Source organism: Nyctereutes procyonoides, unplaced genomic scaffold (genome assembly GCF_905146905.1).
Source record: "Nyctereutes procyonoides isolate TBG_1078 unplaced genomic scaffold, NYPRO_anot_genome, whole genome shotgun sequence".
NCBI lineage: Eukaryota > Metazoa > Chordata > Mammalia > Carnivora > Canidae > Nyctereutes > Nyctereutes procyonoides.
In genome coordinates this window covers 3,252,096-3,267,383 of record NW_026575024.1, presented here as the reverse complement: position 1 = coordinate 3,267,383, position 15,288 = coordinate 3,252,096, and the positions used below count along the sequence as shown (strand labels likewise).

At 36.3% G+C, this 15,288-nt stretch overlaps 1 protein-coding gene across 7 annotated transcripts in view; it reads right to left on the bottom strand.

Annotated features, from left to right (window-relative positions):
- Positions 1 to 8,263: 8,263 nt before the first annotated feature.
- The window catches only part of SYCP2 (synaptonemal complex protein 2), a 47,173-nt gene continuing 40,148 nt past the window's right edge, over positions 8,264 to 15,288 (bottom strand). For 4 of the 7 annotated variants that reach the window (XM_055301185.1, XM_055301215.1, XM_055301192.1 and 1 more), the window contains 3 exons: positions 14,920 to 15,066; positions 11,707 to 11,806; positions 10,467 to 10,655 (listed from right to left, as the gene is read on the bottom strand). In XM_055301185.1, the coding sequence (XP_055157160.1) occupies positions 10,483 to 10,655; positions 11,707 to 11,806; positions 14,920 to 15,066 (420 nt within the window). In that variant the 3' untranslated portion in view covers positions 10,467 to 10,482. Of the gene's footprint in view, positions 8,322 to 8,618; positions 8,695 to 10,466; positions 10,656 to 11,706; positions 11,807 to 14,919; positions 15,067 to 15,288 lie in introns of those variants that run through there. The other 3 variants (XM_055301222.1, XM_055301207.1, XM_055301230.1) reach the window with 3 other exon arrangements.

Below are 15,288 nucleotides of genomic sequence, written 5' to 3'. Positions count from 1 at the left end.
ATAAATAAATAAATAAATAAATATTTTTTAAAAAATGAACATCTTCCAAAAAACAAAATTACAGCTAATATCATACTTAATGGAAAGAAATTACATGTTTTCCCACCAAGATCAGAAACAAGGGTAAGATGCCTACTCTCACCACTCCTATTCATCATCAAACCAGAAGTTCTAGGAATGCAGTAAGACAAGAGAAGAAATAAATGGTATACAGAATGGGAAGAAATAAAAGGGTTTTTGATGACAGTTTTAGACAGAAATAAAACTGTCTACATGACATCATTGTCTATGTATAAAAAAATCTCAAAAAAATCAACAAAAATACTCCTGGAACTAAAAAGCAATTGTGATAGCACTGCTGAATGATATAAGGTTACTATACAAAAGTTGATTGCTTTCTTATAATCTAGTAATGAACAAGTTTAAAATTACATTTCATTTGCATTAGTACTCCACAAAAGGAAATACTTAGGTATAAATCTAACAAAACAGGTACAAGATCTATACATGACTAATGAAGAAAATCAGAGACTAAATAAATGGAAGGAAATTCCATGTTCATGGATAGGAAGCTCAATATTGTCAAAATGTCAGTTCTTCCCAACTTGATCTACAGATTCAATGTAATTACAATCAAGTCCCAGCAAGTTATTTTATGGATATCAATAAATAAAAATGATTCTACCGTGTACATGGAGAAGCAAGAGACCCAGAATAGCCAATACAATATTGAAAAACACAGTTGGAAGATTGACACTACCTTACATTAAGATTTACTAAAAAGATACAATAATCAATATAGGGTGGTATTCGTGAAATGGACAAATAATACAATAAAATAGAAAGTAAACAGGAAGCCCAGAAATAAGCCTTCATAAATACAGTCACCTGATCTTTAGCAAAGGAGCAAAGGCAATGTAACGGAGAAAGGAGTCTTTTCAACAAATGATGATGGAATAACTGGACATCCACATATTTTTAAAAAAAAACATCAACAAATTTATTTTTATTTTTTTTAATTTTTATTTATTTATGATAGTCACACAGATAGAGAGAGAAGCAGAGACACAGGCAGAGGGAGAAGCAGGCTCCATGCACCGGAAGCCCGACGTGGGATTCGATCCCGGATCTCCAGGATCGCGCCCTGGGCCAAAGGCAGGCATTAAACCGCTGCGCCACCCAGGGATCCCCCAACAAACAAATTTAGACACAAATCTTAAACCCTTCACAAAAATTAACTCAAAAGAGATCATAAGTCTAAAAGTAAAATGCAATAAAACTCCTAGAAGATAACATAGGAGAAAATATAGGTGACCTTAAGTTTGGCAATGCCTTTTTACGTATAACACCAAAAGCACAATCCATGAAAGACAAAATTGGTAAGTAGAACTTCATTAAAAATAAAAACTTCTGTGAAAGACACTGTTTGGAAGATAAAAAGATGCTCCATAGAAAGAAAATATTTGTAAAACACATATCTGATAAACGACCTGTACAGGCACACCACATTGGTTCTATAGCACAGTGATAAAGCAAATAATGCATTAAAGTGAGTTAAATGAACTTGGGTTTCCCAGTGCATATAAAAGTTATGCTTACTCTATACTGTAGTCTAGTAAATGCAGAATAGAATTATGTCTTGAAAAACAAAGTACATGGGGATCCCTGGGTGGCTCAGCGGTTTAGTGCCTGCCTTTGGCCCAGGGCGCCATCCTGGAGACCCGGGATCGAGTCCCACGTAGGGCTCCCGGCATGGAGCCTGCTTCTCCCTCTGCCTGTGTCTCTGCCTCTCTCTCTCTATGTCTATCATAAATAAACAAAAATAAATAAAAAAAAGAAAAACAAAGTACATATGTTAATTAAAAATACTTTAATGCTAAAAAATGCTAATCATCTGAGTTTTCAGCAGATTATAATCTTTTCACTTGTAGAGAGTCTTGCCTCAACCTTGATGGCTGCTTACTGATCAGGGTGGTGGTTACTGAAGGATGGGGTGGCTGTGGCAATTTCTTATAATAAGACAATGAAATGTGCCAGAATGACTGATTGTCCCTTTCATGAATGATTTCTGTGTAGCATGCAATGCTATTTGATAATATTTTATCGACACAAGAACTTCCTTCAAAACTGAAGTCAAGCCTCTCAAACCCTGTCTATGCTTTATCAACTAAGTTTATGTAATATTCTAAATTCTTTGTTGTCAGTCCTCACAGCATTTCCACCATGAGTAGATTCCATCTCAAGAAACCGTGGTTTTTGCTCATCCATAAAAGCAACTCCTCGTCCATTAAAGTTTTATCATGAGATCCCAGGAATTTAGTCCCATCTTCAGGCTCCACTTCTAATTCTAGTTCTCCTGCTGTTTACACCACACCTGTAGCTACTTCCTCCACTGAAGTCTTGAACCTATCAAAGTCATCCATGAAGGCTGGAATTAACTCTTCCAAATTCCTGCTGTTGATATTTTGACCTCTTTCCAGGAATCATAAACATTCTTTTCTTTGAGAGAAGGAGGGAGAGAGAGAATCCTAAGTAGGCTCCATACCCAGCATGAAGCTTGATGCGGGGCTCAACCTTATGACCCTCAGAGATCATGATCTGAGCAGAAATCAAAGAGTTGGATGCTTAACTGACTGAGTCACCTGGGGACCCCCTTCACAAATGTTCTTAATGGCATCTAGAATGGTGAATCCTTTCCAGAGGTTTTCAATTTAGTTTGCCCAGATCCATCAGAGGAATCACTATGCATGGCAGCTAGAGCCTTATGAAATGTATTTCTTAAATAGTAAGACATGAAAGTAGAAATTACTCTTTGATCCATGGGCCGCAGAGTGGATGCTGTGTTAGCAGGTCTGAAATCATTGTACATCTCCATCAAAGCTCTTGAATGATCAGGTGCATTGTCAGAAGTAATATTTTAAAAAGGAATCTTTTTTTTTTCTGAGCAGGTCTCAACAGTGGGTTTAAAATATTCAGCAAACCATGTTATAGGATGTGCTGTCACATGTTTGCTGTTCCATTTATAAATCTCAGGCAGAGTAGATTTAGCACAATTCTTAAGGGCCCTAGGATTTTCAGGATGGTAAATGAACACTGGTTCCAACTTACAGTCACCAGCTGCATTAGCTCCTAATAAGAGAGTCCTCTGAGGCTCTGATGCCAGGCATTGACTTCTCCCTACCTCTGGAAGTCCTAGATGGCACCTTCTTCCAATATATGGTTATCTTGTCTACACTGAAAATCTGTTTAGTCTAGCCACCTTCATTAATTATCTTAGCTAAATCTTCTGGGTAACTTGCTTCACCTTGCATTTTTATGTTATGGAGATGGCTTCTTTCCTTAAACTTCATGAACCTCTGCTAGCTTCAGACTTTTCTTCTACAGCTTCTTTACCTCAACCTTCATAAAATTGAAGAGAGTTAGGGCTTTGCTCTTAAGTAGGTTTTGGCTTAAGAGAATTTTGTGGCTAGTTTGAGCTTCTATATAGGCCACTCAAGCCTCCTCCAGATCAGCAATAAAGCTGTTTCACAAGAGATCAAGCTTTTTGCTTATCTCAGCTTTTTCCATGATTTCCTCATAAAGCTTAATCATTTTTAGCTTTTGACTTAAAAATGAGAGACATGGGACTCTCCCTTTCACTTGAACACTTAGAGGCCACAGTAGGATTATTAACTGGTCTAATCTCAATATTGTTATGTCTCAGGGTATAGGGAGGCCTAAGGAGAAGGACAGAGACAGGGGAATGGCCAGTTGGTGGAGCAGTCAGAAAACACCCATGTATTAAGTTTGCCATCTTACCTGGGTGCAGTCACGGTGCCTCAAAACAACTATAATAGTAACATCAAAGAACACTGACCACAGATCACCATAACTAATATAATAATAAAAAACTTTAAAATATTATGAAAATTAGCAAAATGTGATAGAGACACAAAGTCAGCAAATGCTGTTGGAAAAATGCCATCACTATACTTGCTCAATACAGGGCTGCCACAAACCTTCAATTAATTAAAAAACGCAGTTATCTATGAAGTGAAATAAAGCATGCCATGCTTCTATCTAAATTATAGAAAGAACTGTTAATATTCGACAATAAAAAAGAGCAAAAGATCTGCATCAACAACTCACCAAAGATGACATACAGATGGTAAATAAAAATATGAAAAGATGCTCAAATTCATATGTCATTAGGGAACTGTAAATTAAAACAACAAGATACCACTAAGAACAGCTAAAATCCAAGACAATGACAACATTCAATATTGGCAAGGATGTAGATCAACAAGAACCTTCTCATCTGTTGCTCAGAATGCAAAAATGGTACAGCCACATTTTTCCACTTCCAGAAAACAGGCAGTTTTTCACAAAACTAAACATACTCTATGATCCAGCAATCATGCTCCTTGGTATTTCCCCAAATGAGTTGGAAGCTTATGTCCACATAAAATCTGCACAATGAATGTTTACAGAAGCTTTATTCATAACTGTCAAATCACAGAACCAACCGAGATGTTCTTTCAAAGGTGAATAGGTAAACAAATCTTGGCACATGCATATAATGGAATATTATCTAGTGGTAAAAAGAAATGAGCTATTAGGCCATGAAAAGTCATTGCAATTGCTAAGTAAAAGAAGCCAATCTGAAAGGACTATGTACTATACAGTTCCAACTCTATGATATTCTGGAAAAGGCATAACTACAGAGACAGTAAAAAAATCAGTGATTGCCAGGAGTGTGAGGGGGTAAGGAGCACAGGGGAATTTTAAAGCAGTAAAACTATTATGTATGATAATGTAATGGAAGATACATGTTGCTATATACCTGTCAAAACATGTATAGTATACAACACAAAGAGTGAACTCTAATCTAAACTATAGACTTTAGTTAATAATAATGGAAGGACTATAAAGAATTATCATCTGCATAATTTTAGGTAATTTGGCTAAGAGAACACTCCTTACAATACTCCAAAGATTATGCGTTCTCCTGACTCTAGTCATTAGTTTTATCTTTTTTATGGGAATCAGGCATTTTTTAAAATTATAGTAAAACATAATAGAAAAATAACATTTACTATTTTAATCTTTTTTTTTTAAGTGAGAGAGCCAGAGAACAAGTAAGTGAGAGGGAAAGAGAGAGAAAACGTCAAGCGGGCTCCACATCCAGCACAGAGCCTGATGCAGAGTTCAATCTCATGAACCTGACTGAGATCATGACCTGAGCGGAAATCAAGAGTAGGATGCTTAACTGACTGAGCCACCCAGGTGCCCTATTTTGATCATTTTTAAGTTCATGTTTTTATATGTAATAGATCATAAGTTACTACTTACTGTCTCTTCTGGAGGTTACTTTGGCTTGATAAAAATGTAGCAAAAATGAACCTCCTCTAAAATAGTGAGAGTGTGAGTTAAGAAGTTCCAGCATAACAGGAACCAACTTGGGAAATCTGTACTGCTGAGCTGCAGAGGTTCTGTTTCTCTGGGTTAACCCAGTGAACAGGGAGCAGAATCAGAAACTATCTTTGAAGAGTATCATGAGTGCCAGTGCCAGGAAATCCTGCATAATAATAACCCAGGGTGTCACACTATGAAAGACTGAAGAGTCCTTTTGGAAACAGGAAGTTGGATTTCAAAAAATCAGGGCACAGTTTAGAAGAGATGATCAGTTTCCATACTCCCAGGAAAAAATGAATGACTAGCTCAGGGAAATTCTGTGGAATGATCCTAAATTCCAAAGAAAGCAGTTTAAAATAAAAATTGAAGAACAGATCGCCATTCAGACAAAAAGAACCTACTTCCCCTGCATCTGAAGAACTAAATGGCAGCTAAGACTAGAAGGAAGAATAACATAATAAGAAACAAGAAAAAAATGACCCAGAAGTATTTGGTTAAAGAAGACAGTAAGTAGCCAAATAAGGCACAGGAAGTGAGTTGCAGGTTAGAGACAAAATAATAAGGCTGGTCAAGACAAATGAAATAATGTCTGATTATAAACAATAACTGCAAATTTTCTATTAAGTATTTAATCTGTATATCAAGACGAACATTTACATCACTCTAGACATTTGGCTATCCAGGTGTTAATATCACTCTGGAAGATACATGAAAATAGATGCCTATATAATACCTGGATCCTCTAAGGAACAATGAAAAACAGATTCTATTACTGGCAGTGGAATGTATTCTAATTTAAAAGTTTTCTTAATCTGCATCTTGATAGCAATGACAAAATAAAGGATTTATGATAACTGCTACAAAAAGTAAACTTTCAGTCTAAAGTACAGTGCACACTAGCTAAAGCTGTCCTAGAGATGTCCTACAGATGATTCATCTGAAGGAGGTGGTAAGAGCTCCAGTGGAGATGAGCAATAGGACAGTAGAAAATAGTCTCCTGTACTCCACCTAGATTTTTTCTTCTTCTTTGAAAAAAACTTGTCAAACTCCAGTGCAATAATCAAAGAAATGGTTTCAGATGCTATGTTCAAAATTGAGGTAGGCCATGCAGGAAAACAAATGATGACTAAAACATAGTCTTTACGCTCTAATTGGTTAAAACAGAGAAAAAATAGACAAAAATAACCATTTCTTAAAAGAAAGGTAAGCACAGGAGAGCCACAGATAGTTCTCTATACATGCTCAAAGCTTCTGCGGGACAGAGTAGAAGAAGCCATCAGGAGGACACAAGGAGCTGCAGGTGCATTCATGCTACCCCAGTTTGCAAGCCTCCCTACACCCTGGGCACTGGGTCTGTGGTGGTGGTGGGGGGCAGACCTAGGATGAGGTCAGGGAGTTCAGGAGGCACTGTCAGAGTGGATACTTAAAGAACAAGGTCTCACAAATGTTAAATCTGCAGCAAACCATCAAGCTTCTTTCACTGCCTTATGTTATCAGATAGGCAAATCATAGGTACACAAAAAGCAAACACACTGAAAGCTCACCGTTTTTTTTTGTCTCAAATCCCAGGAATTAAGTTCAGATGTTATTTTTTTCCCCGATTTTCTGTGACTTTTCACATTTTTTCTAGGAGAAGGGCTTTTATCACAAATGGCAGTATTCACATCTTTTGACAGTATGTATTTCTTCCTATAGATCAGAGATTCTTCAACTGTCTTATTTAGGAGAACCGATTTAAAAGTAGTTTCAGATTCAATATGCCAATCCCTTTGCTTGGTGTTTTCAGTATTTTTCTGCTCCGAATGTTTAAGATTATTTAGTTGTTGTTGAGTGTCTCTTTTGCAAACTCCCACTTCTGCTTTCTCTACTTTGTTTTGCTGTGTTGTTTTTTTCTTATATTGCACCTTTTCTGTTTCTTCAGAATTATCCTCAGATATTGACGAGGATGACTTTTGTTTCATACGTTTTTGGTTGATAATACCTAGTGGAAAAATAAAAAAAAAGTCAATGCTTATTAAATTAATAAACCAGTAATACATATACTTGTTAAAATCAAAGATATTTATTAGACATTTCAGGAAATGAGTATTTCTCTGAGCTACTATTATATACCGAGAAAACCATATTTCACCTTTACTGAATGTGTCTCCTGATGAAGCACCTGCTCTTTGGCTATTACATAGATTAATATTTGTTACAGGTGTCCAGCATGACCATTTGGAGGGCATTTTATTTCCACATATATTGTCCAAAACACCAGGTAACCTAGAAAATAAAATAACTTGCTTAATGTACTATAAAACATTAGTTTTATATGTTTGATTTCTATGATTTCTGAATCATTTCTATGATTTCTGACATGAGACCTTGATTTTTTAATTAGTCAATATTTATTGAATGCAATTTATTATTAGTCAAGTATAAAAATATTTATGTAAGTCATTATGAAAGTTAAAATTTACTATGTAATTGATCAGATTAAAAACTATTATTAAAAATGTTACATTGTTGCTATTATTCAATATCTACTTAAATAGAGCTCACATATTTTACCTGATCCACTGAGTATTTAAATTAGGTTAAATTCCTCACACTTTATTCTCAAGTACTCATACTTTATTATTTTAAAATTCTCATTCATTTTAAAATGAAAAAGACTGAAGTCTCCCAACTTGGAAAAGAGTTATGTTGGTGGCTATGAAAAAAGCACAGACTATCTCCCATTGTGCAATCATAGTAATACTTGAGCTGATCAGTGCTACAGCCAGTATGACATTCTAAGAATATAAGAGCCTTTTCTTTTAAATTTATTAAATTTATGTAAAAACAATATTAATATATATTAACTGATAGTTTTCTTCATACTTACACAGGTTTTTTTTTTTTTCCTACTGCCTGGGAATCAGGATCAATATCCTTCAGATCACCTAAATAAAAACAAAAATTATAGCACTTTCAATTTTTACCCTGTGCAGTTGGCAGGGTAAAATGGGAGTTGGTAGAGAAATTAGTCAAGATTCACATATTAGGATGCAGAGACTGATCTTCTTGGAAATAGAGGCTGTATTCTATTTCCTCATAACCTCTAAGTTTCTTTCTAAAGCCAAACACATTCATTATAAATCTTTCTTTTTCAAATCAATGAAAGCCAGTGAAGTTAAAGGAAATATGAAGTGTATATATATTTTTAAGAGAAAGTAAAATTCAACCAAAAAGGTACTTACTATTACTAATATTTTGATTTGGGAATTCAGTGTCCTTACTTTCTGTCTTCTCTATAACTTTAGCAGTTTCAATATGCTATAACACATAGGAGACATGGTAACGTAAATTTAAATCAAGGCATTAAACGAAAACAACTTAAAAGTCAAGAGTATTGAAGTTTAAAACCTTTAAAATAATTTGCCTTGCTATTAAAAGTTGGGTAGTATGTCTGTTGTTTCATAAAGGTTATGCCCATTCCAGAATACTGCTTGCTTATCCTAAAACACAAGAAAATGATTTTCACTGCAGACAAGGCAGGTCCCATCCACAGCTAGTCAGTCCATTCTCACTTGTAACTGACAATTTCTAGAGTCGCTGTGGCACATCTCCTACTGAAGCTGATCGCACAGCCTGCATCTATTCTGTCTTTTCACTAACATACACACAAGAGTTGGGAATTCTAGAATATTTAATGATTCTGTAAAGTCTTGGCCACTGAACAGGTAACCTCTTGCCGCCACTAAGCTTCCCTCTTTTTTACAGCCACAGATAACACACGTACCCAGATCCAATAACAATCTGCCAATGCTTTCAGAAACATATGCCCTCCAGGCTAAGAACCTGCGCCCTGTCCAGGGTCTTCCCTACTTGGTCTGGCCAGTGGGTATCTCCCAGGGTGTGTGTGTGGGATCCACAAGGAAGTGTGCAGGTACATGTTGATATCGCAATGACAGAAGGGCTCCCCTGACAGGAACAAGCAAGCACAAGCCTGGAATGGCCACCATCCCACCACACTCAGGACCACGTCACACCACTGAACAACAGTGCCCTGATAAGGAACACTTAGCTGCATAATGTGAACAGTTACTTTTGACTCTTTTTAAAAGTATCTTCAACTCTTGCACCATTCATCCTTTGGCCACATAACCATTTCATTTTTTCAAATCCACCAATTCTTTTTTACTGTAACAACAAAGCTGCTAAGCTTTGTTGGAGAAAATGACATATATTTCTTCCTGAACTGATGCCATAATAAAATTCAGTCTTAAATTGAAAGGGCCTTCAATCTTGCCTAACACCTTTACTTATTCTTCATTACCCTTTACTTATCCCTATTATCTCATAGCAGCTGTTTCAAGTCTTTACATGGCCCTGAGCCCTTTACTTCAGCATATCACCAAGACAAATTCACCATGTTCCCACCTCACACTTTAGAGAAAACAAAAGCTATTAGGCGTTTCTTATCTATAAACTTATCTGTATCTCGGGCTACCTCCTCTATCTCTTCAGGAAATAACTTTCTCTTAGCTATTCTCTGCTCTGTCCCTTCGACTACCTGAATGAATGCCCTTCTCCTTGATGTCCATTTGATTAACCTTTATCGACCCTTCAAAAATATCAACTCACTTTCCATCTCTTTAAAGAGCATCCCCTGGTCTTCACCCTCCCCTCCAGCTCTGGTGTTCGGCACCTTCCCCTCCCCTAGGTTCCTACTGTATCCTATAAGTACAATCTGGGAACATTTATACAATATTATAATTATCTTATTAATCTGCCTAATTTCCACACTAGACTTTGAGATAATTAAGGACAAAGTCCACTTGTATTTTACATTTCTAGAAGACACTAACTTGTATAATTAAACAGTGATGTCAAGTCCATTTCTCCTACTGAATATACAAATCAGTTATACTGAATGGATATTCCTAAATTTTACTGTTAGCACAATAAATGAGTCTTGTCAGAAGGAACTGACTTTAAGGAACAATAAACACATTTAATGGTGATACTTTAAACAAAGTGAGGCACTCACTGCTTACAAAAGAAGTTAGCTCAATCTGTATTTCTACAAAAACTTAATAAAATTAATTTTTAAAAATGTTTTCAAAGTAAAGTTACTTTGTCTGTATTATCTCCACTATTTCTTTCTTCAGATGGTCTAGATATAAGAGATACGGCATTGCCCACTTGACCTTCCGACATTTTAGGAGTAACGGGTTTTTCTGCAGAACTCGTCATTTGCAGCGGTGGTTTAGTTCTTCCTCTTCGGGGTGCTGCTAACAAGGAGGACAGAGGACTGCTGTATTTATAGGGCTTCTAAAATTACATACTGCGATTCTTGAGATGAAGAAGATACTTTTCAGATGAAGAAGGTAAAAAATGGAGGTGCAAGGATGGGTCCCAGGTTTCTGGTTTAAATGAGTAAGTAGATACAGATGCCATTTACCAAGGTAAGAAATGGACAAAACATTGGCAGGGAGGATGGAAAGATGAATTCATTGTGAAGCCTACTGGACATGAGACAACTGCCCAGTAGGCAACTGGATTAGGGGAACAGAAGGTCACATTTAAATTGCCATAAAGGCCAAATAAGACTGTGTTTTATAGCAGCTAGCATATAGCATTTTTTTTATTTGTATTTAGCCCTTAGTATGTATCAGGCACTGCCTAAATATTTCACAATATTCCTTATTGAATGAAGAGTTTTTATTTAGTCTTCTAAACAACTTGAGATAGACACTTTAGTTCCATTTTATAAAAAGAAAACTGGTTCAAGCAGCCCCGGTGGCCCAGCAGTTTAGCGCAGCGTGCAGCCTGGGGTGTGATCCTGGAGGCCCAGGATCGAGTCCCATATCGGGCTTCCTGCAGGGAGCCTGCTTCTCCCTCTGCCTGTGTCTCTGCCTCTCTCTTCGCTCTCTCTGAATGAATAAATAAATAAATCTTAAAAAAAAAAAAGAAAACTGGTTCTACACTTATCTGGGGGATAATCTGTACCAAGTATACATCTGGGGGTGGAGAAATAAGCCCATGCGTCCTGATTAATTCAATGTTTTATCCACTATGTGGCAGCTGACTCCCTCTTAAATTGTAATAAATTATTAATGCTGTGTATTAATACTTTAAATAATGTTTATATGTTAATAACCAATATACCTTTCTAAAAAATTTGAAATTTCTTGACAAGTAGAAGACATCTGTGGTTCGTATCTTAATTTCTATGTTCCCAACTTATCACCTAGGTAAATTATGCCCAAATATCTGAATTAAAAAATGCCTGTTTTAAAAATATAATGTTTATTAGAAGTCTTTTAAGACTACAAAACTTACAGGTATTGGTTAAAAGTATTGGACTTCTCACAGTGTATCTATCTGCACCAGGAACAATCATTGATGCTTCAGACATTTTTCTTTTGCCAGGAGTAATTATCTGAAACCACAAGAAGCAGCCACAGTAAACACACATTCTATCATCTTCTCCATAACATTTTATTCTGTCTGCACACAAAATATAAATGGTATGTTTTTAAAGATTTTATTCATTTACTTCAGAGACAGACGGAGAGAGTGAGCATGAGCAGGGGGAGGAGCAGAGAGAGAGGGATAAGCAGATTCCATACTGAGCACAGACCCCCATGTGCAGGTCTCGATCCCAGGATCGATCACTACCTGGGCCAAAAATCAAGATTTGGATGTTCAATGACTGCGCCCTGCAGGCACCTCTGATACATGGTATTTTATAAACAACATGATATCCATAAATTTCTGTTTTTTTAGGCTGACATAAGATATTTTACCCTAATATTTGGTATTGAATAGGCAGCCAAAACATTCCTTATTTCATTTTTAATTTTTTAATTTTTTTAGATTTTTATTTATTTATTCATGAGAGACACAGAGAGAGAGGCAGAGACATAGGCAGATGGAGAAGCAGGCTCCATGCAGGGAGCCCAATGTGGGACTTGATCCCGGGACTCCAGGATCACCCAGGCATCCCAAGAATGTTGTTTTAAAAAGTATTTATAGTATATCAAGACAAATGAAATACAGCCCCCTTATAAACAAGCTGCAAATATTTTATTGATAGTATATCTACAACCAATGGCTCAGTTTCTTATTCTATTTCAGTGTATGATGTTTGGATATATATTTATGTAAATGTGTGAATGCTTTCATAATGTTTAGGATTCTTCAAAAATTCCACACATTTTTAAAACTATATTAATATTCTGTGGAGACTAAAGTAACCTTAGAGTAAAAAGTGGCTACAGGAATTCAGAGACTCAGCAGCATATGAGCTAGTGGTTCCAGTAAAGATGTGCATTTCCTAACTTTATTCAAGAGATGAACAGAAGCAGACAGGCAGAGGCTGGGGCTACAGGGACAGGAGTTTCAGAGGACCCCATGAAAGGGTATAGATGATGACAAACTGTAGAGGCAGAAGAGTGCTGTTTTTCAAAAGGCATCTGTCCCTAAGACAAAGAAAACAATACTGCAGGAGTTTTTAATAGGTCTGTAAATGGGGTGTGGAGGAAAGGTGGAAAGGAGAGGAAAATGGGGAATTCTATGATTAACCAGAAAACAAACTACCAAACCAATGGATTAGTCAAGAAATGACAGTTCCTAGTGGCATAGTGAATGGGACTTGGAAAATTACCTATTCATATAAATGCTTCAATCCTAAACAAAAGCACAGTGAGTATTTAATGACAGTGCACTGTTTCTCAGAGATCTTTTCTAGAGTTTATGACTCAATAAATTAAAGGTGGGAGTCCTAAGAATCAGAATTTTATTTTTTATTTTTTTATTTTTATTTTTTTTAAGAATCAGAATTTTAAATAAGTACTCAATTTATGATTTTGATATAAAGACATAGAAAATGGCTTTTATAATTTAATTGTCTAAGGAAAACAGAAGATGGCATTTTTCACTTAATTAAGGATACAAGACTAATGAGGTAAAAAATATTAACATCAATATGCCAAAATGTGTGGAAGAGCCTATGAAAGTAGTTACAGTTGCCTAAAGGTGAGAGATTAGTAAAAATAAAAATAGGAAAACGTCCATGAAGAAAAGTGAAAATTAATCAAGACTCGCAAACGTAAGGGCACTTGAAATGAGGAAGGGTAAAAAAAAAGGACAAACAACAGACACCAAAGTATAGAGCAAGAATGAGTGTGGCATAAAAGGAGGCAGGAAAGCAATTAGCCTCACTAAAGTGGTGAGTACGTAGAATAAAATGAACTTGTACAAGGTCTCAGAATTGAGTCAAAATGTAGATGCAGGTCCCCAAATTTTCTGAGCAGAAGAATGTGATAAGGACTCTGGGACTAAGAAAAACCAGCAGAAGGTACACCACATAGGGGAGTTCACAGTGTCAAAGACCAAGGAGGAGGTTATTGTACTGAGCTGGGTATGCTAAAATGAATAAGGGCTGGGGCACCTGGGTAGCTCAGTAGTTGGGCGTCTGCCTTTGGCTCAGGTTGTGAATCTGGAGTCCTGGGATCGAGTCCTGCATCAGGCTCCCCATAGGGAGCCTGCTTCTCCCTCTGCCAGTGTCTCTGCCTCTCTGTCTCCTATGAATAAATAAATCTTTTTTAAAAAGTAAAATAATATGAGCAAGGGTGAAGGGAATGAGGAAAGGATGTGAGAGGTACTAGGAAAGGGCCACCACTAGTACCTTGGTCCTAGGTATGAGGAGAGAGGAGGTGGGAATCAGGATACCATCGGAAAATTAATGGTAGCATTATTGAATTTTGAATGCAGATACAAGTTTGAAGCAAAAGATAAAAGAGTTTGAGGTTAGACTTCAGGAAAAGAAGGGACATTCAAAAGGAAAACATTCAAAGAATAAGTGGAGACTTTGCTGCAAGCACTTTGAAAACAGCCTTTTAAGGGAGAAGGCATGGAGATGTTCAGGAGGCTGAGTCAAGCTTTCAGAGCAAATCTACATTTAGGATGTGGGGATAAAAAGTATCTTTAATGTAGTAACAGAAGTAGGAAGAGAACTAAAATGCTAACAGAAACCAAAAAAAAAGGAGAGGACATTAAGACGGGGCCGTTAGCAATGACAAGTGTCACAACAAGATTAGAAGGCTGAGAAATGGTTCTTTTGAATGTGCCTAAAGGAGAGCCTCCACAGAGCAGGAAGAGGAGGAAAAAGAATTAACACTTAGCTTTCTTTCCTTGTACAAATAAAGAGAACGTTACACATTATAGATGTATTCTATATCACAGCCAAAAGCAAATAGAGAACAGACAGGATAAATACAAAACATGGTACTTTTTTTTTTTTTTACATATTTCTAACTTGGAATTTACAAGTGTATGCTATACCTGTCCTAACTTTCTTACCTCTAAACATAAACACAGTTGCTAAAACACTATCTTTCATTTGCGTTTGTAAAAGGCAGGGGAAAATACTCTGACATGTTATTGATGAAGGCCATTAAGGTAACTTCTATATGCTTTTTCTATTAATTGTATGTAGCAATGATTTGATCTATGCTGTTTTATAAACAACTATTTTGACACCAAATTTACCTCCAGCTGACTATTCTTTCCATCCACTTGACTACTGTTTTTGATGTTTTTTGGAGGTTTCACATCTTCCTTTTGGGAGTTAGGTTTTTCTTTCAAAGTAATGAGTTCCTCTTCAATGGGTGAGGTTTGACTTTCTGGCACTAGAATCTGTAGGAGAATATGGAAAAAAGTATTTCAAACTGCAAACCACAAGAAGTTCTCAAAACACTGATGTCTTAATAAAGTACCCATTCATCCATACTTAAAAAGTCAATTCTTTCTGTTTCCTATGTGCTTAATCCTACAAAATGACCCAACAAAAATCATCCACATCTTCAAATGTCAACAGACATAAAACAATCTTTGGAATTAGTGCCAGGACAGATACTT